This window comes from Haemaphysalis longicornis, unplaced genomic scaffold, assembly GCF_048455015.1.
Source record: "Haemaphysalis longicornis isolate Haplotype H1 unplaced genomic scaffold, Haemaphysalis longicornis Haplotype H1 scaffold_9, whole genome shotgun sequence".
In the NCBI taxonomy this organism is placed as follows: domain Eukaryota; kingdom Metazoa; phylum Arthropoda; class Arachnida; order Ixodida; family Ixodidae; genus Haemaphysalis; species Haemaphysalis longicornis.
Window position 1 is genome coordinate 13,262,356 of NW_027526460.1, and position 27,954 is coordinate 13,290,309.

At 46.0% G+C, this 27,954-nt stretch overlaps 1 protein-coding gene across 1 annotated transcript; it reads right to left on the reverse strand.

Annotated features, from left to right (window-relative positions):
• Positions 1-927: 927 nt before the first annotated feature.
• LOC144152119 (enoyl-[acyl-carrier-protein] reductase, mitochondrial) lies at positions 928-22,990 on the reverse strand. The gene is made up of 4 exons (XM_077683331.1): positions 22,622-22,990; positions 18,240-18,350; positions 15,812-16,086; positions 928-6,664 (listed from the first exon to the last, which is right to left on the reverse strand). Exons 1-4 carry the CDS (start codon positions 22,955-22,957, stop codon positions 6,253-6,255), a joined length of 1,134 nt encoding a protein of 377 aa, XP_077539457.1. The 5' UTR covers positions 22,958-22,990; the 3' UTR covers positions 928-6,252.
• Positions 22,991-27,954: the final 4,964 nt, after the last annotated feature.

The window sequence follows — 27,954 nt, forward strand, 5'->3', positions numbered from 1 at the left end:
ACCCTGTCTTTGCTGATGGCTAGCTATCTCTGAGTTGCTTTAAAGCTTCCCCGTATTCGCAGCGTTTCCTCAATGACGGCTATGTTGTATGCATGGATGTCGTTTGTTTTACTTCTGTTAATCAGTTTTGACAGCTCGGCCAGTTCAATCAAATCTACCGTACTGACCCTTCCAGGTTCTTTGGCAATTAGTTCCTTTGTTTTTTTAGTTAGTTTTCCGCTTTGTTCCCTACATGCTGCTTCTCCCACAGCTGCTGCTGATTCACTGATTGCCGATGCTAGGGTCTCATTTAGCCTGTCTTCACTGACCTTGTTGTGCTCATCTAATAGTGTGAATTTGTTTTGAAGAGTTATTTTAAACTGCTGAAATCTGGCTCTAACTGACTCCATGCGGGGTTACTTAGTTTTCACGAGTTTCGTTTCTTTCTCTTTTGATATTCAACCTTAGCATGCATCTAACCATCCTGTAATCGCTGCTCTGAATCTTACTTAGAACCTCTGCGTTTTGCACAATACCTGCATTGTCACTTAAAATGAAGTCAATTTCATTTTTTGTTGTACCATCGGGACTTTTCCATGTCCATTTCATATTCTTTCGTTTGTAAAAGAATGTGTTCATCAATGCCAAGTTATTTCTCCCTTAAAATCCCGCCAGTGTATCTCCTCGACTGCTGCGATTGACTATTCCAAAGTTTCCCACTGAACTTCCTCCCATTTGCTTCTTACCGACCATTGCGTTAAAGTCTTCCATCAAAATCGTGAATGACGTCCCTGTGCACAAAATGAAGTTGTCAGCATGCTGCAACAAAATAATTACACAAGGCACGCCATCACAGTAAGCATGCCAGAACATAGAAATTTACCAGATTAGGATCCCTACCGTGCACAAGAAACCTATTCAAAACCAGAAAGGAGTCTTGTACAACGCTTTGGGGTTCCCATATGACATTTATCTACATTTCACTCTCATGAACAAGTGCCGTCAATGTTCAAAGGTGGTTGATTGATGATAGGGCTTAACACACCAACACAATGCAGGAGATGAGGCGCGCCGTAGTGGAGGGCTCCGGATTAATTTTGACCACCTGGGGATCTTTAACGTGCGCCGAAATCTTGTACACACGGGCGTTTTTGCTTTTCACCTCCATCAGAAAAGCAGCCGCCGCGGCCGGGAATCGAACCCGCGGTCTCGTGCTCGGCAGTGCAACGCCTTAGCCACTGAGCCACTGCGGCAGGTAATGTTCAAAGGTGGAGCACAACCACATGGAAGGGGATCAGGTAACGGGCACCCTGCAAGCGAGATAGCGTCTGGTATTCAAGCAGATAGCAGCTGTCTTCATAACAAGTACGTAGCTTTGGCCTGCTTTTTTCTGAATGAAAATCGCAGATGTGTTTATTGGACAAACAAGCGCACCCATTATCCAAGTAAACATAGCCCCATTCTCGAGGTTAAAATGTAAAGCCTGGTATGCAGCATTATCAGTGCAGCACCAGCAGAAATGAATCTAGCTACGTATGAAGGATAGCTGTACAAATCTGTTATTTTTTTTAAGACGATAGTTTTTCTTGGGCTACTAAAACGCAGAAATTTTGGTCTGTCTGTCTGCCTGTGACTCGATTCAGCGACCTGGCCAACGTGAAATAAAATTTGTGCAATAGTCTTACATACTCACAGCCAAATCTGAACATCTAAGTCTAGTGTCAGTGTTCATACTTGTCAACATTATTGAACACGAACAAGACATTACACGCATATAAGGTAGAAAATCAATACATAAGTGATATTTGCAGTGTTCCTTTATTAAAAAATTCATGGATGCTTGGTTTTTGCGATAGCGAATGAAATACTATATCAATGGCAGGAAACATTCACCTGCTGTTGCCAATGATACCTCCTGGCGGGCACTTAAGAAATCAACCGGCAATAGCAATGAAAGGTTCCACTAATTTGGATCCACGTTTCGCTTGGAACGCTCGTGCAGTAGGGCATCGTGGTTCTATAAATGTTGTAGTAGGGTGCCTCGATTCACGCGTGTCTCCGCCGTAAGGCAGCGCTGGCATCGAGGCACTCGACTTGGAGCAGTGGAATACGGTAAATTTAACTCTTTCGTTACCGCGGGAAATTGGCCAATTTTTAAGGGTCTAACAAAACATTTTTTTTGCGTTGTACATATTGGTTAGGCACACAGTGCAGTGACATAAAATGCAGATTATTCCTCGCGCTTTCCAATGAAACCAGTTTTAATAATGTTTTCGTAAATAATGATTGCTAAAAAAATTATCGAATTCGAAATTTCTGTCCACGCATCGAAGAAAATAAGAAAACGTAAGTTGTGTACAATAAACCACCAGTAGTAGAAAAAATTGAGAATATACATTTTGTAGGTAGACATTTCAAAAACCCGTCCTAGAAAAAAAATTGAGTTGCGCAGTACAATATGTGAGATATAAAAGCACGGGCACCACCCGCGTGGTGCCCGTGCCATGTGGTGAAGCCCAACCACTATTTCAAATTTTGCTCTTTTGGATGGTTCTCTAGAAGAAATCTGGTGGTTTGACATTATTAAAGGCCCAAATTAGCCTCCACGTAATGTAAAAACACCTTGTCAATGATTATGACTGGCACAATATTTAAGGCAAGCAAGCGATGGGAAAAAATCCGCTTGGAGTTGAGAACCAAACTCTTTGGTGGATGTTTATTGACGTTCTGATGATCACTTATCAGTCATAACTTTCATTTGCGGTTTGTTATCATGTTCTGACTCACTATGGTAGCCTTGCTTGCAGGAATAAGGTACGATGCGCTAGAATCATGCCCAGCAAGATTTCACCACCAAGCCGCCATCGGGCTGTGAAACGAGTTCAGCACTCCAAGCCTACTACATTGCAGCGCCACCTAACAGTTTCGAAGAGAAACAAATACAAGGCTGTTGGAGACTCTGTCAGAATAGACAGTACTACTAAGAAGCGAGCTAGACCTCCGGAAATACCCTCGTATGAAACCGAAACTGGCCGGTGAACAGCTGGCGGTGTTCAAGGCCAATTGGAAGCGTTCTCCTCGTCTGAACTGACACCCGACGACTTGGTGTTATCGTTTGACTTTCAGCAGAAGCTCTTATCACAGAAGCAAGGCGTCGATAAAGTGGAAGCGCGAGCGGCATGCTTGTTTGAGGAGCAGTAGCGGGCAACGGAGGCGCCATGGCAAATGTGCTTGTAGTTGGGTAACTGCGTAGTAGCGCCAAATATGAATTTCGCAATGCAAAAACGAAACCGAAACTTCTGGAAACTGGTTGAAAATGGCAGGCACACCTGCTAGACATGCGGGGGACCATCAGAAATGAGCTTTGGGAGAATAAAGCTGCTCTTTGTCCGAACCAAACATCATTAGTGAATAGCTGGGGCCATTTTCAAGTAATTATCACCTCTCAACGCTGTCGGACTACAAAGCTGACCGCATTATTTGGTATTTGACTTGCCGGGAGCCTTTTGACAAAAAAGTATTATGGTAATGCAGCCTAACGACGATCTGCATGCTTTTTTCTCAAGGGCAGCAGCCACGCCCCCTTCCTCAAAAACACACGCACCTCAGCTCACAAAAAACGCCGTCAAAAATCTCAATGTCGCCGGAGCGGGAAAATTTAAACTGATTCTAAAAGGGCAGTGCCAAGACTAACCACTGACCGCATTAGCTGCATGATAAATGACTACAACATATCGAAATAGGCAATATAAACCATCGATCACCGGTGATCGATTCGAATAGGCGTGGTAACGAAAGAGTTAAATTGACTCGAGCAAACCTCTAGTCTGTTAACTTGGGAGGAATGAGACGGGAAAGGAACAGTGTGATAGGTGAGCAGGAAAGAGAAGGGAGGTCCTTACATGGCAGGGGCACCAGTGAACTATAGTCTTTTGGTGACATTTGCAATAAAAGTAGTAGATACACGGCCATTTGTTAGCTTTGCTTGTCTAACTTCTTGTTCGTCTGCTGCTACTACAAAATTATTCGCAACTATTTGACCGGAAATGGCCACGGGAAAGGCAATGGTGGACTAGGAGAGAAACAGAGCCCCAGAACTCTGCTTCACACACACTTACGGAACATTGTCAAATGTCGAAGAAATTTAGCTCATGACGACGAGAAGTTGGGCAAAAAAGCACTGATACTTGTAACGTTGTAAAAGCTACAGCACCCCACTGGCACTTGTGTTGTCTGTCCCATTTGCTTGTTCTGTTTTTCGTGCTGGCTTTCTCAATATGCCTTCTTTTTTTTAGGTACCTATATAAATAAAGAAAGGGCCAAGTGTCAAGACAACTGTCACTTACAATAGCAAAGCAACATGAGTCCCTGAATCCCAAAGCAACACGAGTTACGATAGTAAAGCAACACGAGGTGGTAAGACGCTGCTTGCTGACAACAGCTCAAAGCCTCCAGCTCCCGCGCAATGTTTAGAAAAGATGGCCCAGCCTCGCTCTCATTTATGGCCAAGCTCGCATGCAAGCGGCGAGCCCCGTGGTCAGGTACAAACAAGCTGACAAGAACGCATGTTTCAAGCCGGCAGCGGCAGCGACAGTGGCGAACACAGCCGTCGTTTACCGCGACTACAAAACCACTCGACAAGACTAGTAAAGCTTTGCTTTCAAATGTGAGAAAGAAAAAACAATAAGGCTGTAGCTGCATGTCCCATCTCACAAGGCCAGGCAGCAGGGGCAAAGAGTGACCAATCACGATGCTGAGCTCCTATTGGCTGGTGCCATCGCCTTAAGTAAGTGGAGCCTGCATGCACATGCAAGTGCTGCAGGACACTTTGCCTGCCATCAGTGGAGGTGATACTGCATCTACGATCATTGCCTGCACTCGGTAGAGACCACTAAAGACACAAATCATAGCTGCATGGAGTGTTTTCCAGTTGTGTTTATGCGAACCTGACACACAGTACATGAAATATCATTCCAAGTATGAAAAGTGCACACCTATCTTCAATACCAGCATTTTACTTACATCACTCTATCACAGCTGTCAGTGGCAGCTGCTTTGTTTACAAAAATGGCATTTGTCTACAGCCTGGTACAACCACCATGATCTTAATGACATGTACTCCTTCGATGCCTCCAACGATGGTGCAGAAAAGAAGTCCGCTTCCAGTATGCATTAAAAATCAACTTAGAGTTAACAAGAGTCAACCACTGCAGACTTGAGCACCTGTGCTCAATAGGCCTAGTGGCACAGTGAGTGATCCATTAGTGTGCCTTAAGGCATCACTGTTTGCACTCAGCAATGTTCTATTCCCATTGGAATCGAGTAAACTAATGTGATGCAATACCTCAATACTCCAATTCTGTGCAGTCATTGCCTGGTGGTGCTTCTTTTTTTATAAAGATGACCCCAGTAATACAATTAGTGTGTTAGGTCTCAACGTCAAGACATGTCACCCAAAATTTTCAGCATAAGAATTGTTTAATGCTCTAGAAAAATATGATAACATACCTGCATTTAATAACCACATAAAAAATAAGAAGGTTAAGTAAGAACTTGACTCCCCAGGTTATCATAGCGACAACTCGTTGGCAACATCTTAATTTCTCATTAGCTGTGAAGGCGTCACAGACGTGTACAGTTCGTATGTATAAATGTTTAGTACAGTAAATACATCTTGATCCTTTCTCTGTCAAAAATCATTTTTACGGCCAATGTCTACTCACCTTCCAAATGAAACGAAACGCTAATAAAGATACAAAGTTTACAGACTAGTGAAAAATGTGGTTATATAGTGGCTGGCGAGCTCATTTCCCCTAACCAGCTTGCATACAATCAACAGTAAACATCTTCACAAAGGTGCGAAACAGATAACGGGAAAAAAACACTACCAGTGCTGGTTCTGTGTTTTCTTCAGCTTGTCCTATGGGCAGCACAGACATGCCCAGTTCACTGTTATTTTAAATAGCTAATGGACTCACCTTGCAATGACAAGAATACCTCAGCTTGAGGGAAACTTTGGCTGGTTGGTGCATAGTCTCGAAAGGAAGCAGCAGCACAACAGACGGGACAGAATGACAAGTCGACAAACACTTGCGACAAACACAAAGCGCAAGTGTTTGTCTACTTCTTGTTCGTTGCGCTGCCGTGTTCTTCCAGACACTTCAGCTCCACCGCACTTAACGGCTGTGCAGCACATAACCATAACATTTGAGCCTGGAGCTAACAAACATTGTGCCATCGTGTGCCTGTGGCCCATCAGGTACCTCCCCTGGATCAGGCGAACCGCTCATCCATGACCAGGATCTGTTTGGCTCCGGCGTAGGCCTCCATGGACATCTGGACGGCGTCCTTGTAGTCCGCGAAGGGGACCAGGCTGTGCACGGGTGGCTGGAGCTTCCCCTCGAGGGCGATCTTGGACAGGTACTCGTACATGTCGTCGTCAGCCTTGGAGTGGCTGTGCTGCTTGGTCCAGAGGGTGCGCCAGAAGCCGACCACCCGGATGTTCTGGAAGATGAGCGCGGCCGTGGACACCATGAGCGGCTGCTTGGACATGCCGCCGTAGGTGACCACCGTGCCCCCCCGGGCCAGGTGCCGCATCATGTCGCTGGCGTTCTTGCCCCCGATGCAGTTCAGGGCCAGCTTCGGGGGAGGCACCACCGAAAAGATCTCCTTCATCACGGGGCCCCTGTTGCCAAAGGGGTGAAGACACTCAGAGCGTGCAAGGGCAGGAGGGGCATCATTTGTCTGGCACCCATATGGCGTTCACAATTCATTGTCTTAATGCTGTTCGCATTCTTGGGATGCTTCACCTAGTTATTAGTCCTGTACGATGTATAGTAATTGTTTCCCCCCAGTATGGCATCAATGCAATCTTCAAACCAGGGAGGGTGGAGGTAGTCGACGAGATGGGGCAGTTCGATCTAGATCTGTCATACGCCTGGAAGAATGGTAACAGCACCACATCGACAGTCATCCACGATAACCTGTGCCTAAATAAGCCGGGGAGGTAGAGACGATAACTTGAAATACTAGATTAGAGCTTCTGTAGCCACAGCTGGTGACCGGACTGCTTTTGACAGGATTGCTTGGCCCCTTTGCAAACCAGAACGCAGAAATATGTCATAAAGCTTTGGTGATTTCGAACCTCACTCTCTTGCTATATGTTTAAGGAGCATAGTTCAAATTACCTTTGTTTATTTTCTAATTTACTCTAAGTCTATTTCCGTATGCTTATTCTTCTTTCATAAGGTTTCTTTTTAACTGTTGACCAAAGCTGTGTGTGGGCACCTAATAAACAAACGTGCTAATGGATGCAGAAACGACAGCGTGCACTTACTCAGTATTGTCATGAACTGGTTTGGGTCTGTGAACACATAAGCAAATCAGTGAAGTGAATGCATATTTTTCTTGAGTGTATACAGTTTAACGCACCAACGCAACGCAGGCGATGAGGCGCGCCGTAGTGGAGGGCTCCGGATTAATTTTGACCATCTGGGGATCTTTATCGTGCACTGAAATCTCGCACACACGGGTGTTTTTGCTTTTCGCCTCCATCAGAAAAGCAGCCGCCGCGGCCGGGAATCGAACCCGCAACCTCGTGCTCAGCAGTGCAATGCCTTAGCCATTGAGCCACTGCGGCGGGTACATGTTTGCATATTTTTCTTCAGTATGACATTCAGTATTCAGTGGCTGCTTGCTGCCCTTCATTCTAACCACAGAGGTCAAGGACATGCACTCAGCAAGAAAATTAGTGCACTGAAAATAAGAAATATATGACAACCACATGACTTGACATAAAATGGTAGCACAGGTATAGATCATAATTAGGCGATTGTCGCGAAATTAATGTTCCTCCTTGATTGGTTTTCTTGCCGCTCGCCATTTTTGGGCCAAGAGGAGGCGTACAGCGTAGCAAATGAGTGTTTCCGCCTCCATTGCCGCACCCGGGTCGGCTGGACGTGTGTTTCGGGGAGAGAGGTAGCAAGAGTGCCGCAGCCAACGGAAGCCTACACCGCAGAGATTCTCGGAAGACGCACGGCCCGAGGGACTGTGTGCACAATGCAGCGCAGGGTTTGCGGGGAGAATGGAGTGAGAACTGGCGGTGGCCGGACGGACGGCCGGCCAGCGTCGGCCTTGAGGGCTGTGCTGGGGGAGGCCGAGCGACGATGGCAGTGAATTCCGGGCCCCCGAAGATTGCCTCAAGGAGGTGAAAGTGCGCAACCAAAGTTTCCCCAAATTGTGCCGCTGATGAGCGGCGCCCCACCACAGACGGCCGACAGCCTCCGTCACGCAAAACCATCAGCCGGTCCCCAGCTAAGCTGTTCTCCCCTTCTCCACCCTTCTTCGGACTCTTTCTACTCGTCTTATCTGTTGTACTTCTCTAAGTGAAATGCACTGGCTTCTATATCCGCCTCCTTCAGTGCACCATGCTGTATGCGTTCCTCGCGGGCCTCGGTTAACAGTTGGGGGAAGCCTACAACCCAACCTATTGTACACTTTACTATCCCCTTCATCTACGGTCCCCTCCTTCTTGGGCTCGTAACGGCGAGTACAGTTTCTTTCATTGTCATCAATGTACTCTGTGTAGGTTTCTTGGCAGCTCTGACCCAAACGGGGTGTCAACTGCAGTGTGTTGTTTAGTCGTCAAACCCTCTGTGTCGGCCTGTTCTGGATTTCCAGTGTATGTGGACAAAGTAAATGTGCTTTGTTTTGAAACGGTTATCCCGTGCCCCGCCTCGTGCCTCACGCCAGCAGCCAATCAGGCGTGGACCTATCGCCGGTTAGCAGGTCCGGACCCCATCACTGAATTCGCCCTTTGGGGGGAGTTGTTTGTCGCCCCTCCCGTCCGAGGCATCGGCCACTTAGTTACCTCTCAATTCTGTGACAGAGATAACGTGACAAAGCGGCAGTTTGCTCAGGTGTACTTCCTAGGCAGAACCAATTCGTTGGGAAAATGTAAACACATTAAGCCCCACGCCTGAAGTGCCTTCTACGTGTCAGCTGGTGGACCAAGCACTGAAGGCTGCGTGACGTAAAACCTTGCTCCCTGCAGTCTGGGAAGAGTAAGTGCTACCACCAGAGTTATGGCGGTACGTCTTGCCAGCTGCATCTTTCCTCAGCTGCTCAATTCAATTTTTTTTTTCAATTCAAGTTTATTTTTCCCAGAACCAACTGGACGACTTCCTGGCTAAAAGCTGCTCGAACAGCTTGACAAAGGCCAGGAAGCCGTTACAAGGCACAGCAGACAAGGTAAATAAATACAGCTGGAATAATACACGTTTTTGCTCAAGATTCACAAAAATATTTCATAAAGAAACATATTTCGGCAAGAAAGGAAAAGAAACGAACTTTTTGACTGGATCAGAAGAATTCAAAATTTAGATTCATTCTCACGCAGAAAATTCATATACACCATACATAATCACAATGCAACAACTACGAAATCAAAAACAAACATGATCAGGGCCGTACCCAGAGGGGGGGGTTTGGGGGTTCGAACCCCTCCCGAAATCTTTTCCAGACAGCACGTAAACCATACTTACTGTTGCTTTGAGCAAAACTACCCCCTTCCCAAATTCATAACCCCCCCCGAAAAAAATTTCTGGGTACGGCCCTGAACATGATGTAGAACACACTGTACAGGCACACTGTACATAACAGTCAGGTCGGACACGGAAGCTAGATACAATAATGACTGAAACACTCCAGATATCTTTTTTTTTTGTTACAATTGCGCCATATATTTTCTAAGCTGCCTCCTGCTGTATCCAGTAGTTTCTTGGTGTTTGTTTAGAGTCACGGGAATATTATGAGCTAATGATTGAAACTTGTAATTTGTACGGAAGTGTGGTACCGCCCATATATCGGTGCAGCGAGTTTTGACAGCCTGTGAGTAAGGTTGTAACGATGCCAGAAAAGAGAGGTAATTAACAATTTTGGTTGATGAAAACTTGAACATTTGCAATAGGCGAAACTCGTACATTTTATCGGCTCGTAGCAAATTATGCTCTTCAAAGGCTTCTCGGGCTGTGTCTGTGCGATTTAGATTTGATATTTGTCGAACAATTCTTTTCTGTATGGTAATAAGCCTATTCATGTTAGTTTTAGTTGTTGTAGCCCAGACCAAACTACAGTAATTTAAGTATGAATAAAATAGGGCGTAGTAGATTTGAAGCTTTGCTTCTAGCGGAAGTATACTACGGCAACGCGATAGTAGTCCTGTAACTGCCGACAACTTTTTGCTAAGAAAGTCGATTTGAGTGTCCCACTTTAAGTTTGAAGAAAAATATACTCCTAGAATTTTGTGGTCACTGACAATGGAAACAGGCTCGTGTTCATAACTTAGCTGATGAGAAAAAGATAGTTGTTTGTTTTTAGCATGGAAGATGATGGCCTTCGTTTTCGTTGGATTAATTCTGAGCCTATTCATTTTGCACCATAAAGATACCTTGTTAAGGACGTCATTGCATTTTACAATTATGTTATCTAGATTAGAACCCGAAACAGTGAAAGTGGTATCGTCAGCGTAGATCATAAATTTAACTTCGCCATCAATCTGGACAATGTCGTTTATGTAAGTAATAAATAAAAGGGGACCCAACACACTACCCATAGGTACTCCCTGCAAGACAGGTGAAAGAGATGACTTGTGGTTATTAATAAAAACGCATTGCTGTCGGCCGTGCAGGTAAGAGTCAAGCAAGGCCAAAGGTTTTCCGCGGATACCGTATTGCGCAAGCTTAGCAGTAAGAACGTCATGGTCAATTAAGGGGGGACGCGGCTTTCAACTTCGGAAAAATGACCAAAACATCGTTTTTTTGAAACCCACATATTCGGCTTCTATGTTTCCTATTCTGTGCGTCTGCAAAGTTTTTACTCTGAAAAGCGTCGCAAAGTGGCATAAAAAAATACTTTTGTCAGGCGCGGTGACAAACTATCAGCGCAAAAGGGCGAAAAAAACGGCAATTTTCGGAGCGCTCTATCTCCGCAACGGTGCCACCGAGCGCGGCCATTTTGATATGGTTAGATCGGCCGAGCGATCGTCTTTCCGGTTCTGCTCGTCTCTTGTATCTTCGTTCATTCACAAACGTACAAACGGCAGAAAAGAAACGACGCACAAACGAAGCTAGAAATAGATGCTGAAGCGCTATTGGTCCTCCGGTCGGGGCGCAGAACAACGACCCTCCTGATTGGATGTCGCTGTCGCGGGCGCAACGCAAGATGGCGGCCGCCTGAGCTGCGTAGCGAGCAGATTGAGTCCATTTTCGCCGCTTCGCTCGGCCGAGTTTCTGTTCAATCTGTGGTATTCAACACGCACGTTATCGCGATGGGAATGCCAGAGATAACGAGCCAGATTACGGGAAGTTGTGTGGCTCGAAAGGCGGAGGTCATCGAACGCTTCGTGGTGCGCGTGACTCTACCATCGCCAGACCTTGGAGGGTGACGCGGTGTGCGCGCTTGCGATAGCGGTTCGTGAAGTGAACTTTTAGTCGGATTTGCGATGTTTACACGCTTAGTTATTGCTGTGTTTTGACTGTGGGCTCGCTAGCCTTGAGAAAGAAACGGTCGACGCGTCAAACGCTGCGGCGCGCACGGCATAGCCGACGCGCATTGGAGCATCACATGACTGGGCAACCGGTTACGATTGAACGCCAGTAGTTGTAATTAATGCCTGCGACGTTAGATTTAATCTTAAAAGCGACCTTACCAGCCATATCAGGTATAATCAAAGTTCGATATGTCGCGGTAAGCGTGCGCTGCGATGCACGCGAGCCATATCGCCTTTCTTGCGCTATGTTTCCCGTGCACTTTTAATTTTCATGCAAACAGGTTTGAATTAGTAATATAGGAATAAAAATATGCTCTCTGCGTTAAAAATGTACGTTACTGTGGCAGCATTTAACAGTGATTTTTTTAGGGAAATTATTGATACCATTGCTTAGGGCATACTGGCTGTGCTGCGAGAAATATTGGATGCCTTGAATGTCAAAAGTAGTAAAAAAATATGCTCTTGCATTGAAGTTGGGAGTTATGCAGAATACTCTACCAAGCTTCAAAGTAGCTCATTTTCATCCTTGTGGTATGCAAACTTTTGGAAATGAACACCTGCACGTATGAGTACTAAGTTGCTGTGCCAGGCAAGATAAAACATAAAAAAGCAAAAAATGTTGAAATTTAAGTAAAAAAAATGCTTAACGTGTTTCCATGGTGACAACACTGCAAAAGGAGGTTGTCCAGTGCGATACAGCCAACCAGCTAACCTACTTTGCATTGAAAGCCCATTGAAACCCAACTTTCCCTCCGTTTGGTTTGCAAAGGGGGTATGTACTCTTCACGGAGGAGCTGAAAATGATGTTTTCTGGAAAGAGAAAGGCTGTAAAAGGCACTCAAATTTCAAGGCAAGGCCTTCCAGAAGCCCCATGTTCAAAAGGACATGAAAGGCTGCAACCGTGGCGACTTCTGATAAGTTGATTGATTGATTGTAGGGTTTAACGCGCCGACGCAACGCAGGCGATGAGGCGTGCCGTAGTGGAGGGCTCCGGATTAATTTTGACCACCTGGGGATCTTTAACGTGCGCCGAAATCTCGTACACACGGGCGTTTTTACTTTTCGCCTCCATCAGAAAAGCGGCCGCCGCGGCCGGGAATCGAACCCACGACCTCGTGCTCAGCAGCGCAACGCCTTAGCCACTGAGCCACCGCGGCGGGTGACTTCTGATAAGTGAAACCTATGTTGCAACTTCGGAAGCCGTTCTCTCAAAACAGTTTTTTTTGCCACCTATGTCGCTTGTTCCAGGGATTTCTTCGTGACCACTGGGTCTATTTTGATTCCGTTTCTTGCATTACATTCCTTGATGAACAGTTCAGGTAGTGACACTTTTGGTTTTCCAGATTTGTTTTTTGCGACTTTTTTATTCAAATAGTCGCTCACAGTCGACATGCCTGTTGCACATTAACCTCTAAAAAAAGGAAAACTAAAAAATATTGTTTTGTAAAAAAAAATTTTAAAACTGTCACGACCTCGCCCATTCATTTGGGAATGCAAAGCACTTCGAACAAGTTTTCTATCGTGTTTTATAAGTCGCTCAAGCTCGGTACAAGTGGAAAAGAAAGAAAATTTAATAAATAAAAAGGTTATCAAGATATTATCTTGAAATTTTTATGGTGTTATCACAGAAGCATTTCCAGTTGCTGTGCCAATTTTCATCAAAATCCACTCAGAAATAAAAAAGTTGATTTTGAAAGCCACGTCCCCCCTTAAGTCGAAAGCCTTACTGAAGTCCAGAAAAAGACCTACTGTATACAAGTTTTGTTCAATGTTTCTTATGATGTTTTCTTTTAGGGTCAATAAAGCCAACTCTGTGGATTTCCCTGCCCAAAAGCCAAATTGAGACTCAGCACTTTTTTTGCATCGAAAAAGTTTGTTAATCGGGAACCTATAATTTTTTCAAGCCCTTTAGAAAAAACAGGTAGAACAGAGATTGGTCTGTAATTGACGGCATTGTTCCTGTCTCCCCCTTTGTATATAACTGATACTCTGGCCCTTTTCATGGCACCGGGAAAAATGCCAGACTCAATTGCTAAGTTGAAGATGTGAGCAAGTGGGGAAGTGATAAACGGCAAGACATATTTAACAGGTCGAATTTGAATGTTATCAATATCCAGTGACTTGTTATTTCGCAAAGTCATAAACGCATTGTGGATTTCATGCTCGTCTGTTGGTTTAAGAAGTATACTATCAATATAACTGCTATTGTGACTGCTGATATCTGGTGGGCAATTATCTGTTACATGTGTGTTAACAAAGTGATTATTTAAGTAGTTGGCAAGTTCTTTTCCTTTAAGTTCACGGTTGCCCACAGTTAACATTTCCACAGCAGACCTATTACTATTCCGACCGAGAACATCGTTTATCGTCTTCCAAGCCACATCAGGGCGTCGCTGAGTAATGTTTTCAAAGATATGTTGATAGTATTGTATTTTTGAACGCCGCAACTCTGTGTTCAGGTGATTTCTGAAACGTTTGAACTGTTTCAGCTTTGCCTCCCGCACATCTCTCCCACAGGTGCTGCTTAGCACACTAGAGGGAAAGAGAAATAGCTGATTCTGATTCATCTGCATTGGCAGGCACTGCTAGCTCTGCAGCGAGGTTTGCCTTGCTGCAGAGCATTTTTTCGTGGGACATCATCATCTCCGCTGACAACATCATAGCATTACAGCTACTGGAAATGTGCTTTTTAGGAGAACACGATCCAGTATAATTTCAAATCTATGGACAGTACCCTAAACTAAAAGATGGCCGTGCAGCACAATGCATGCTTTTATCACTTCACTGATTAGTGGCATCCTTCCCAAAGTGTCCTTGTACACAGCCAAAATTAAATTCAAAGGTCAGAGAAGATGCTACATATTTCAGTTAACAGGCCAAACTTTAAAGGAGCCATGAAGAGAAAACACAAGTTTGGTTCATTCGAAAGATTGCCTCGTTAGAACCATAACGACACCCCTTATAACGCAAACTTCGCTCAAATAAGCTACATAATTAGGAAAAACGGGAATGGTCATGCGACCCACCAGCTCATTTCCCGCAACAGAACCTATGCCGTCACATGGGCTAAGCTCTGCGATTGGCGGAGGCCGGCAAAAGCAAACGCATGTTAGGCAGGGCTTACAGTTTGCATAACGAGCTAAATGCCCGTGAAACATACTGCACATTCTTTTTATGACAAAGAACGGTGGAGTAAACGGTTGAAGTTCCGAACGAACACGCAAGCGTGTGCGCCAATGCGTACGAAACAACCGCCTGGCCGAGCTCGACATCTCGCCGTCGCGCAGACGAATTTTCGGGTTCGAGGCGCTCTGACCTTGGAGGAAAAATGCCGTAAACACCGCGCATTGACGCTCGTATCTTTCTGGTCGAAGCAGAGAGCTCGCGCGAACGGCTTTCCATACACGACACCGGCCAACTGGCATAAGCGATACTGCTACTGAAGTTGAACTATTATTAACCGTAATAAAAATACGGCACATACGTACCAGTCTGTATTCGTCCGTGGCGACGGCGCTGACGAGGCAGCGGTGCCGACGGCAGGGCGTTCGTCTGTTGTGGCTATCGCGGAATGGTCGCTTTCCCGTCCACCGCGTATCCCACAACTCTTGCCGCTCGTGCACTTAGAAGCGTTGAGCGTTCAAGTGGTGTGAGGTTGTTAAATGCAAGCCCGAGCTCCTCGGCGAGAGTTTTGTTCTCCGGATCAGGCGATTCCATGACTAGGGCTGCGGGTGCACTAGGTTTTACTAGCATTTTTAAAATGGCCGCCGTCTCGGTCGACTCCCGCGTGTGGGTGCTATATGGAGTCGACATACTAAGTATCTGTTTCATGGACCGGCCCGTGTGACACCATTGCTCACGTCACCAAATGTGCAATTTTAGCGGGAGATTTAAAATTTTGGCTTAAATTGCCTTATTTCTCAGTGAATAAAGCATCATTTGCTTCCGGGAAAGCACTTGGGGTACTATGAAACACCTAATCTTTCGAATAAAACAAACTTTTGTTTTCTCTTCATGGCTCCTTTAAGCCTGGTGAGAAATCTATTAAAGGAGCAGTTGTCATAAAGAAAACCTCCCCCTACCTATTATCAAATTCACTAGTGCCTCGGAATACTGGCAAAACCAACCACAAGGAAGGTGTTTACCACAGCCAGACTGCTTTCCCATCCTTCTGAATAGCCAATGAGCACTATGAGACGTCCTCAAACATCGCCTGAATCGCCCCATGCAAAACACAGGTGCGTACGAGTGTCGAGAAACAGGGCAGTACAATGCGTTCCAGACCTGAGCTCCTCCTCGGTAACCACGTAGTCTGCTCCCAGTGACTTGAGCTTGTCCTTGAGGGCCTGCAGGTTGGGCCGGTCACGCACGATGTTGATGGAGTTGAGGCCCATGCTCTTGCCAATCTGTATGGCCGCCTGGCCGACCCCACTGTTGGCCCCGTTCTGGATGAACGTGTCCCCCGGCATCATGGTCTCAAAGTCCGAAAGCATTCGGAAGGCCGTCGGTGTGTTCACAGTCATTGTGGCCGCTGTCACTATGTCCAGCTTGTTGGATATCTGTAACGTTTCACAAGCACCACGTGAACACACAAAAAGAAAAGCAATTCGCTAAGCCAACAAAGCAGCACACTGCACATCTAATTATTAGAACGTACCAACATTCTAATTAGTGTTTTTTTTTTATATTAAGACGCCACTTTTTTTTTATAATAAGACGTAAGAAGACGCCACTCGCTGTTTTCGCTCGGCCAATGTACCAGGGGTACAGGCCATTTCCAAGTTAAAAAAAAAAAGACTTTTTACTTTCACCCTCGCATCACTCTTTCTCTGCAAGTGTGTGGTGTCAAATAAAGTTGAAACTTGAACCTGCACTATCAACAGCGAAAGACACCCAGACAACTGTGGCACGCCAAATTAGAAATTATTGGCCATTACGCCATTTCCTTCTTCTGCTGCAACAACAATGCTATGAAAATGAGTCTTAGTAAAGCCCTCACCTCAGTGTCATGCCAAGAACAGCTGTTTGTGTGTGGTTTGCACTTCACTTACCGCAGATGGTACACTACTAACCGTGGCTACTGCACAAGCTACTAACTCTGAAACGTTTATGGGCATAAATATTTTTATTCTGTGGAGTAACACAAAAACAACAGCAACTCTGCACATCGGTGCAATTTTTTCGTGTCAGCTATAGAGATCAGGCCATTCCGATGCTCCTTGTGTCCTCACAGCAACTGGGCCACACGTTTTTGTAGCATGCTACATAAGGAATATGGTGATCCTTGGACCTTCGTGCACATGCCAACCAAAAAAACATATCAATAAACATTGTTAATTCATTATGCTTTCGTTATAACTGCAGTCCACTCCCATTAATATGAAGTCCACAGGGACTGTGAAAAGCTTAAAGGAGCACTGACACCAATTTTCGGCGTTAATATTATTGCACAGTTCGCTTCCTTCACTCAACAGAATACCCTGGCTGAAATATGAGCGGCCTGCGACGCGAAGCGGCACTCAGCAAATGGACATCAGCGTGACATCACCCCGTGAAGCCAAAAGAAGTGACGCAAAAGCGCTTGTCAAAAACTCGTGACGTCACTTCACGCGCACCCTCTCAACACCCGCGCAACACCCTCTCAAGCGGGCGCCGGTGACGCCCGCACAAAGCGGTGAGGTCAGGCCGGGATTCTGTCATATGCGCCGTTCGGGATGAAAGCGCAGGAATTTGAAACAAACAATTTTCAGGCTGTTCAATGTAATTAACTATCGCGCGCTGAAGTATTTGAAGTGCTGTTTCAGGTTTGCCAGACCATTAAGCATCGATAAAAGCAATAAAAGTGTAACAAAAAAGTTTCGTGTCAGTGCTCCTTTAAAATTAACCAAACTTCCAATTAAACAAAAGGCACAATAACAGCATTGCTTTTATTGGTCCGTAACGCTGCTCCCTCTGGACTCCGCTTAGAATCGCAACTTTTGTCCCCAAGTCGAGCAAGTGACCTGGGTTGCCATGACAGTTGAGACCTATCCCTAAAATAAAAGCCTGAAGTGTCTACCCCAGAAACTGTTCACTAGTGCTGTGCACAAAGAAGGAAAAAAAATAAAAGTTGAGAATCTTAAAAGAGAGAGATGCATATACTGGTGCGAGTCTGAACTGGCCTGCCACATTATCAACTGTGCACTGTTTCAGTTGCGATGGCACAGACATCAGTGCAGAACACAGCGGTTTTCTTGCGCCAGAAAATTTTGAATTCTATCGAGAAAGGACAGTCACCTCAATGCTTTTTATATGAACTTACAATTAACTAATCAGGCTTTTAGCTTTGAATTATGTAGCAATTTATTCCATTGGATTGAATCTGAAATTGCCGGGACCAGCCACATCACTTCCAATTAACCGAAAATTCCAATTAGGCAACTTTGAATTGTTGAGAGTTGACTGCACTACTATTGACAGCACTGACGTTTAAATCGTGTGAGAACTTACTTAACAGTTCAAGCATAATAAATAGCTCATACTTTTAGTGCACTCCACGCTGCATACCGCTTCACTCTGCTATACAGTTTGGCATTTGGGACATGTTTTCTTATTATTAGTTTGTACGAAAGTTTTGCCGTCTACTTCCACAGTTATTGTTTGCCATAAAATGTTTCACATGAGCTGATTTTGTCAGAGATCGTCCCTCCTGTGGGCAGGTCCTCTGTCTCACCTTGCGAAACCTCTTGTGGTCCCCTTTTCCAAAGTTCCTCCAGGTGCCCCACGAGTCCCCTGGCAGAAGCACCCAGTTCCCCAGCTCCAGGTCCTTGACATTCTGTCCAACCTGAGAAGAAAGACGGACAGACCAGAGGACAACAGCCAAGGCTCACTCGGTGGCTACAAACTGCACATTAACAAGTTCCTTCATTAGCCTTCAGGCCAACGAAACCTCCCCGTATTTAAAGGGTGGTACTGTGGTACAAAGCTTGGACTGGAAGCTCACCAACAGCATTTGTCGAAGCTGTGAAAGTTAGTTATGGGTAACTTTCACACCTGATGCCCCCACGTGTAGCCGTTGCATTTGAAGTCGCTGAATTGTGTGTCAGCAACCTGTATTGCTTGGAATGTTCGCGCTGGGGCCAAAGTGCTGTTAGACCAGCTGCACTTTTCACCCTGCCGTCTCATATCTGGAAAGCGTCCAGGACGTACTGACACGAGGTCATCGGCCACTCCAAAAATGTCGCTTGTGTAGGCCTAGGTCACAACATGATATCTTGAGTAGTATGGGTCATAACACTGCCAAGCAAGAGGACTAGAAGGAGGGAGAGACAATTAACTCGATCATGGGAAGAAATAAAGACATTCAAGGGCAGAGCCATTGAAAATCTATGGAAAAGGCCTTCATCCTGCTGTGGGCATAAATAAAGTGATAATTTATGAAAGCAATGATTACTGCCTAATCAAGCGAGAACTGTTCATTTTATTTATTTATTTAACAGTGCAGTACTATGCAGTGGCTCACGGGTGAAAGGCGACACATAAAATTGCCTGACAAGACACACAGCAATATCACCGCAGTTCAGAGTCATACAAATAATATACAGATATAACAACTCAGATACTACAAAAAAGGGCTATCATCCAATGCAAAAAGGGTAGTCATGGTATAAAACAACAAAAAGCAGGTACAGTACCATTTCTAGTACATGATTTCAAAGGAAAAAAAAAAGAGCAAAATGGGCCAAAAATAGCCAACTGAAACAGCACAAATAAAGGGTCCATTTACTTGTACATACGTAACTCCCATACAACCTGACAGACACAAAGACAGTTAAAGACAAGAGGAGGAAATATTATACGCACTGCAGAAACATAAGTATATGCATGCACGGCAATTTATTAATAACATCAATTACATTCCTATGTTGGTTAAGAACATTAAGAATCTGCCAAGCTGAAATCTGTTCACCATATTTAGTTCTCGTTCTAGGTTTTTCAACACTATTGTGCCTTAAGTTGTAGTGACGTTCATGGTCAGCATACATTGAGAATGAATCATGGTCTCTTTTTATTTGTGAAAACAATTTCCGAGAGTTTCAATTTATACAAGTCATGAATTGGGAGGATCCAAGGCTGTCTGACATCAGAAGACGTGTGTTCATACCTGGTTAGGGTTGAGATGAAACTAACTCCTTTTTTCTGCATGATGTGAAGACTGTTATGGTTGTATATCAAGGAGTTGCCCTGCGCTAACAGACAGTAGTCGATGCACGATTGAACGGTGGTGAAATGAAGTTGGTGCCTTAGATGTGCAGGTGGCAGCGTACAAAGTGTGCTTAATAGACCTATAGAATATGTGATCTTATGCCAACATTACTTACATGATATACATCTCAGGATTTTCATGAAATTGCACTGTTAATGGAGGAAAACAGTATATATTTCGTTTTATTGGTACTCAATTTAAGCTGGTTCGGATAAAGCCAATTCGACAAGTTTTGAAGCCACATGTTAGCTGTCCATATAAGAGACGGTATATCATCCGCTGAAAAGAATACAGCTGTACCGTCGGCATACAGAACAATGTCTTGGGTGCCAGCAAAAGCTGTAATATCATTAGCATAGAGGTAAAATAAAATTCCTAAAATTGAACCTTGTAGTACACTGAAGAATGTTTTATTTAAAAATCAGATTGGTCATTGTTAATAATAACATATTGAGAATGGGTTGATAAGTAATTCTGTAGCCGCTGAAGTGAGATACCTTGTATGCTATAATGCGGTAAGTTCGTCAAAAGTATGCCGTTAAGAGAATCAAATGCTTTACTGAAATCTCAGATCCCCAGCGTGTAGGGGTGGTTTTTTAGGTTTTTAGCCATTTCATCTGTAATATTAGGTAATCCGGTCTCTGTAGATTTGCCTTTTTGGAATCTGTATTGATGTGGAGATAATAATTCATGTTTGTTTAGATGCTCTGTTATTCAGTCATTAATTACTTTTGTCACTATTTCTGTAAACTATGCGAGAGAATGGATACTAGCCAGTAATTTCTGAAGCAGTCAACAGATCCTCCTTGATGCAAAACACATACTTTTGCAATTTTCACCTTATCACGGAAGATAGCAGTGGAAAGAAATAAATTGCTTATATGACATACTCCGTTGGCAATAAGGTCAGAGACAGCTTTATCGGCTTTGCACTAATGTTGCCAAACCCACACAAGTTTGTTTTAGTACTCTTAATTAGCGCCACTATTTCTTAGGGAGAAGCAGGATAAAGGAACAAAGAATTAAAAAGGTTGTAAAAAACAATTTTTAGAGCTTCCAGTGCTCTGTAAAGGTGGAGCCCCGGAAAGCAGAAAATGCCTTTTAAATTCATCAGCCCGAGCCTTGCCGCAAAGTTTGCCCGGAAACTGCCACTGCATACGGTAAAACAGTTTGCCACTTCACTAATAAATTCTTAAGTGTACGCCGTGCTTTTGTTGATCGTACAGGATATCAGAAAATTTGTTGATGTAGTAATTTGTGACTTCTTTATGTCAGCTCCTAGATTATTTTGCAATTTTTTAATACTGTTACGTGGCAACAGGACTAATAAGACAACCAATGGTTGTCTTATTAGTCCTGTTATGGTTGTCCAATGGTGAAGCGATTTATTTACAAAAAGAATGAATCTACAATGTGGCCATGACAGCTCGAGCTGAGTCTGTGCCACCCAGTGCTTTATAGTTGTCAGTGTAGGTCCCCTTGAGCTATGTTCCAGTGTCCACTTCTGCTTCCCGAAACATTTCCCCCTCGTCGAAGGTGACCATCCCGATTTGAGATCACAGTACTTGGATGGGTGCAACGATGATGGGCTGAGATGGGAATATACAGTGAAGTCTTGCCGCCACAGATGATGGTGAGCTTCATGAACATTGGCCCCGGAACAGCTGTGCCTGCCGACACAATGAACGAACATCCGAAGCTTCCGGAGGTACGCCGGAAAACGGGGCAGGGAAACGGCATCATTGTCTTCAGGTTGCGGCTGATCTCTTCTCCTCTGGACTTGGAGAGTCATTGGCTGAGGAGTGGGCGCGCCCATGGCTGAGTGGGGCTGGGGCGGCCAAAGCAATCCAAGAGCTTCAAGGCAATCTCTTCAAGAGCCGAGACGGGGTGAAGCTGGGGAACCACTATGGGGATGAAGACCGCATCCTCCACCAAAGATGTTATGTGGTGACAGGACTAATAAGACGACTGATGGTTGGTGGTGAAGCAGTCTATTCACAAAAAGAATGAACGTATTCGCAACGGGGCCATGACAGCTCAAACTGAGTTTGTGCCACCCGGTGCCTTATCGTCATCGGCATAGGTCCCCTTGATGTATGTTTGCTATGTTCCAGCGTCCACTTTTGCTCCCAATAACAATACTCTTTAAAATATCAGAAACAAGGGCAGGGGAGGGGGGTAAAAAAGCTTTTCTAAAGAATCTCGTTTTGTAATTTTTAAACAACTCAAATATTATTGTTTTAAGACTGCTCTCATACACCCGCTCAGCGTGTTTCTAAGCTGCAGAACTAAAGGAATGTATGATTTTATTTTTTTTTTGCATATGTATTCGCCCCATGTATGCTTTGCTGGTAGTTTGCTTCCTAAGTATGTTCTCTGTTTGATATAGGCTCCGACCAGCAACACATATAATGATTGCAACATACTGGTTTATCATCTTTTTGCTGTAAAAGATGCCGTATTCAGAGCTGGTTAAGTCCCAGGAATGCTCCACGAAGATCGCAGCGCCTAATTTATTGCTGAGAGGAATTAATTTTGCTCTAAACACATTGCAGTTGCCCACCTTAAAACAGACACAGAACTAAATGCTTTCAGCCCTTGCAGAAGTTCTGGATGATTACAGGCCACAAAGTTTCCGATGTTGGTCACGCCAACACGATGCAGCAACACGATGCAGTCTGATCATTATAGCCTTCAAGAAACAATGGCAGACTTAAGCACCTGAGCAATGCTTGCATGCAGTGACTGCGTCGCTGGAGCCACGATTACATGTAACAAGCAGTACGTGTTACGCCCGAATGCACAGCCGCACGTTTTTGGACACTGATGACACGGCAAACATAGCATACCTTCAAAACCTCTCCAACGCCTTCCAACCCTGCCTTCGCAGGAAGCTGCGGTTTGATTCCGTATGTGCCCTGGATAGTATTTATGTCCGACGGGTTTACCGGCGCCGCCAAAATCTTGACGAGGACTTCCTCTGCGCCTAGAGCGTCGGGGACGGGGTCCTCGACAAGCTCCAAAACTTTGCACGGATCGCCGAACTCCTTGAATTGCACGGCATGGCTTTTTCTTCTTAACCATGTAACACTCACTGCATGACACTGATTAGAAGACGAGCAAAGCAGGGTCCGCGACTTAGATACGACTCCGAAAGCACGAGCGAACCGCAACGAGGCTGCCATGATTGTTTTGATGCTGTAGTCTGTAGCCAGACGAGGTTAACGCACTGTGCCAAATGCCAAAACAAACAACACAAAGCTTTATTCTATATCACTGCAAATAATTCCTATCTTGAATCTGAACATTTTCAAAGGCTTTTTACACATAAATGAGAGTGATTAGTGCGTTTTTGAAGGATGGTGCTTATGAGTGGTTTTTGCATTGCCTGCTAGATGACGCCACCATACCATAAGAAAAGACACCGTTCCATTTTTCATATCCGTTTTGTACAACTATATTGATTCGATTAAATAGGGGAGGGCGATTCATAAATTTACTTGGAATAATAGATTAATGCTTTATTTGCGATGAATTTTTTACCGGTTAATCATGTGATCGAAATAAACCAAGAGTGCACATGTTGAAATTCGGTGGAAGCATGTCGAGAATCACACTCGTGTTTGAATAGCCCGCCTACGTAACAACAGGAAACGATGGTACTTGTGAAAACCGCCAGGACATGCATGGAGGCCACTACATGCGAAAAAGAAAGGCATTTTATAGTGCGAGCTACACTGGCCGAGGTTGAGCAGTTTCGCATGGCTCCTGGAGAGCCGTGCTGCGAATGCGCGAGGAACAGTGACGTTACACGGCGCACAGAACGTTGCTCGCCGCCCGGCGTATCTCACACACCCCACGCGCCCAGCGTCTTCGCCGACCTCCGTTCCGCAAGTGGTGGCCCGGTCCACTTGATCATGCGAGGGGTGGCCGGGTGTGGAACAGATGGAGCGTCGCAGCAACACCGGCGTGCGCCTGTGGAACCAGCTTAGCTCTGGGTCGATTGGTGATGCTGTGCCGAAGCCGCTTGATAAATATACATATATCACATAATGCGTACACCGTGTGTGTGTGTCATTGAAGCAGCAGTAAGCATGATAATCAAGCTAATCCTAGACAACCAGGAAAGCTAAGAATAACCAGCTGAACCTTAGCTCACGCTACGCATATCCTGGCATAGCCGAACTAAGCCACTGCTAATTTTTTAAATGCAGAGCATTTGAATAACTCACGATGTCACCCGTGCGTCGGCGTCCGCAGCAGCCAGCCTCCCCCTACATTATAAAAAGAAATAACAGTTACCGGCGCCTGGTTTCGATCCCACGACCCTGCGGGCGGAACGCAAGGTACAGGTGCTCTACCCACTGCGCCACAAAGCCGACACAGAATGGAGGGCTACGAACGCGCCTTATATCCTTGACTCATTCAAACTACGTCAAGAAGCTGCTGATACAACGCATTCACTACCTGTGGGCGGAACGCGAGGTACATGGTGCTCTTCCCACTGCGCCACAAAACCGACACAGAATCAAAGGCTACGAACGCGCCTTATATCCTTGACTCATTCAAACTACGTCGTCAGCGGCGTGCGTTGGCCACTCAGCGGCGTGCTAGCGGCGTGATAGCTGCGTACGTGGTGTACGCGTGATAGCACCAACCCCCCAAACACTAAACGTTAACGCAATACACCCACCCCCTATGCGACGCATTTACTCGAGTCCCCCTCGCGGGGAGATAGGCCCATTTTTTTAGACTTAACCTTACATCCAGCCTACTTTAAGCGGGGAGAAGAGAGGACGCTCGCAAGAACACAGCGACTTTTATTAGGCAGAGTAGATGTTCTTGCGCAGCTCTAGCTCGTTCTCGATAGTCTTCGCGATCATAGCGAAATCCGCGTCAGCCTGCTTAGGCCGTACCGCCAGGTGCAGACGGACCTTGACCACGGCGAACGGGCTCGCCAGCAGGCATTCGTGGTAGGCTATGCGCTGGGCGCCCAGGAGCAGAAGATTCAGCACGCCGCTCAGTTCGGCCGCGGCGTTCTTCGGGCACTTCATGCAGTCCTTAGTGAGGAGCCTTGTGACGCTTTTGATGACGTATTGGAACAGGTCGACGAGCACGCCACGGAGCAGCTTCTTGTCCCTGTTGAAGACGCTCGTGCGCGGGTACAGGCGGAAGGCCCGCTCCACGGCGGTTTTGGCCCACACGAAGTCGCCGCAGACCTGCATGAAGGCGCTGTAGTCCGACTCGACCATGTGCGCCTTGCCGATCCGCTGGAGGAACTTGAGCGAGTCGAAGCCCTCGTCCAGCCTGGCCAGCGTTTCCACCTTGAGCTCCTCAAAGGGCTCGCTACGCACAGGAAGAAACGGCATGCATCACTACGCGTATCACTACAAAGTCCGGAGGTGCCGCTTGAAGTTTCCAATCTCGGGACCTCCTCTTGTATACCTGCACTGTTCAACACTTTCCATTGCACTTTCAGAAATAAGCTTTTAAAATCGGAAACTTCTCAGTTCAGCTAATATTCAAACAAGGCACAGAAGACATCCTGGGTGACATACAAGCCTGGCGGAGTGAGCAGACGTCTTCAAATGTGAAATGTTTTGGGTAGCCCTGTGCCTATTCCCATTTTAGGCGCCACTTTATTTCGCACACCATATTGCGATTTTGTTCTTAGCTGACGTTATCAGTATGTCAGAGTTAAACAAATTCTTGCATGTTTCAACGGTCTACGTGAAGGCTTCAATGCAATGCCCGCCATTCGTTAGGATTCGATAGTGACTTATAGAAATCCTTCGGCTTGAAAACATTGAATAAAGCATTCAAAAAGCATCCAGCATCCCGCCCGAAAATTCATATTGCATCAAACCTATCGTAAAGTGGTCCAGTTTTCGGCTCGGGACGTAAGCACAAAAAAAATAAGCCTAGTTCCATCAACTGTGAAGTCTTCCGGTTTAGCGAAGTTGTGGTCTTCTTGTGTCTGATCGAACGTAAACGGGCGCTCACTCGCCCGTGAGCGCCAGCGCCGTCACCGTGCAAATCCTACGGTTCGGGGAAAGGAATATCAGTGACGGGAGGGGGAGGAACCAGCCCCTACGAGACCGCTGAACCCTCTATCTGTCAGCCTGAGAACCTTCTCCGACCCGTGCGTGACGCCCAAACTTCAGCAGACGGAGGAAAAGGCTCGGCCTACAACAGCTCCGCTGTTAACATACACTCTTAAAAAAAGGGTCGTGGCATACTTACTAACAGAACACTAACCAGTTACTTGTCCCAGTATAAACTAGGTAGGTGGTGGTGAAAACATTTATTGATCATTTGTTAGCCGAAGAGCAGCCTCTATGAGTGGGGTCCTCAGTCCAGGACTCCAATGGCGGACGCTATCCGGCGGGCCCGCTCGATCAGCCGTTGTTGGTCTTGCGGGGCAGTGCTGGACAGAGCAGCCTCCCAAGAGGAGAGGGTGGGGATGCGTATAGGGGTGAGCCCGTCTGGTGGACGCGGACACTCCCATACAGAGTGGTAGAGGGTGGGAGTGGGGCTCTGGCAAGCCGGGCAGTTGCCAGCGTATTGGGTGGGGTAGAAGAGGTGTTTGTGGTGTAAGTTTGGGAACGTGTGTGTCTGGAGCTGCCGCCATGACGTGGCGTCGGCGCGGGACAGGGAGTGGTGGGGTGGAGGTAGTGTTTTTCTTTGTGTGCGGTAGTAGGCGAGTGTGAGTGTATAGTTGAGAGGTTCGTGGGATGGGATGATGGAAGCTGATGTCTTGGAGCCACCCTGGATCTGTCTGTCCGCTTCCTCTGACGCCCGGTGGGTCATTTCTCGGGCGAGCGCGTGTGCGTGCTCATTTCCAGGAAGGGAGGCATGGCCAGGGGTCCAGACGATACGAATGAAGGGAAGCTTGGATGGATCGGAGTGTCGAAGAATGTTGTTTGCTTGGATGGAGAGGATTCTAGAAGAATATGCCCGGCAGGCGGCTTGCGAGTCCGTTATAATTGCCCAGGTTTCGTCGTCGTCAGCTTCCGCGGGTCGAGCGGTGGTGATGTGGGACACAGCCAATGCTATGGCTGTTTCCTCGGCCACCCTGATGGAATCGGTGCGTAGAGAGCAAGTTGTTTGCGCATTGCCAGCAACTGTAGAGGCCACTGCCACTTTAGCGTTGGGGTTGGCTGGATAACTGGCTGCGTCGGTGTAAATCACATGTGGGTCCTGACCGCACCGGCGGGCTAGCGCTTCGACTCTGGCGCGGCGTCGGCCCTGGTTGGTTTCCATGTGCATGTTTTTGGGGAGCGGGGCAACTTGTAAACGTGCACGAAGGACAGGGGCGAGAGCCACAGGGTTTGGTGGGAGAGGTGACGACGGCTCGGGGTATCCCAGGCTGGCGAGCACGTGACGACCGGTGCGGGTGGTGCTAAGGCGGATAAGCTGACCAGCTCGTTGTGCCTCAATAATTTCCTCTATCGTGTTGTGGACACCCAATTGAAGGAGACGCTGTGTACAAGTGTAGGGGGGAAGTCCCAGGGCTGCTTTGATTCCCGTCCGTAAGGCAGTGTTGAGGCGCTGGAGTTCGGAGCGCAGCAAATTGTGAAAGGGGACGTGGTAGGCAAGGTACTTAGTGCTTTTACTGACTGGCCATGCGTAACCTAGTTTTAAATAAACTACGCATGAGAATGTGGATCGGCCGAGCACGCAGTTCGACATAGACTGTATATACACATTCAGCACGCACATATCACACTTTACAACAAATGGATTGAGCAAGAAAACCAACGGGATGCACGAGGAGAGCTCTTGCTTTTATAGCTATAGCAGCGGAAAGTCCTCCGATAGAGTCAGTGGGCTTGCCTCAAAAATAAAATATTTTAGAGATAATTTTAGAATCACGCATTTTAATGTGAGCATGATCTACGAAAACGTTTTAGTCGTGATCTAGAGTGGGAAAAGTGCTGTAGTTTTTATGTTCAACAATTCATAGAATTGTTAGTCTCAAACAAGCAGCAGTTACTAAGTGCATGGTCTAGATTAGTAACGATAGCATTCAGGTTGCATACTTAGTGGCCGGACCTATGTATCGTTCTGGGGGTGATACAGTTCGTAAGGAGTTAGGAAATACAATCCGTTACTACCTTTTTACTAGCATTTTTAAGTGTGTATGAAGCCATACCCACGGGTACACCATGGCAGGAACACG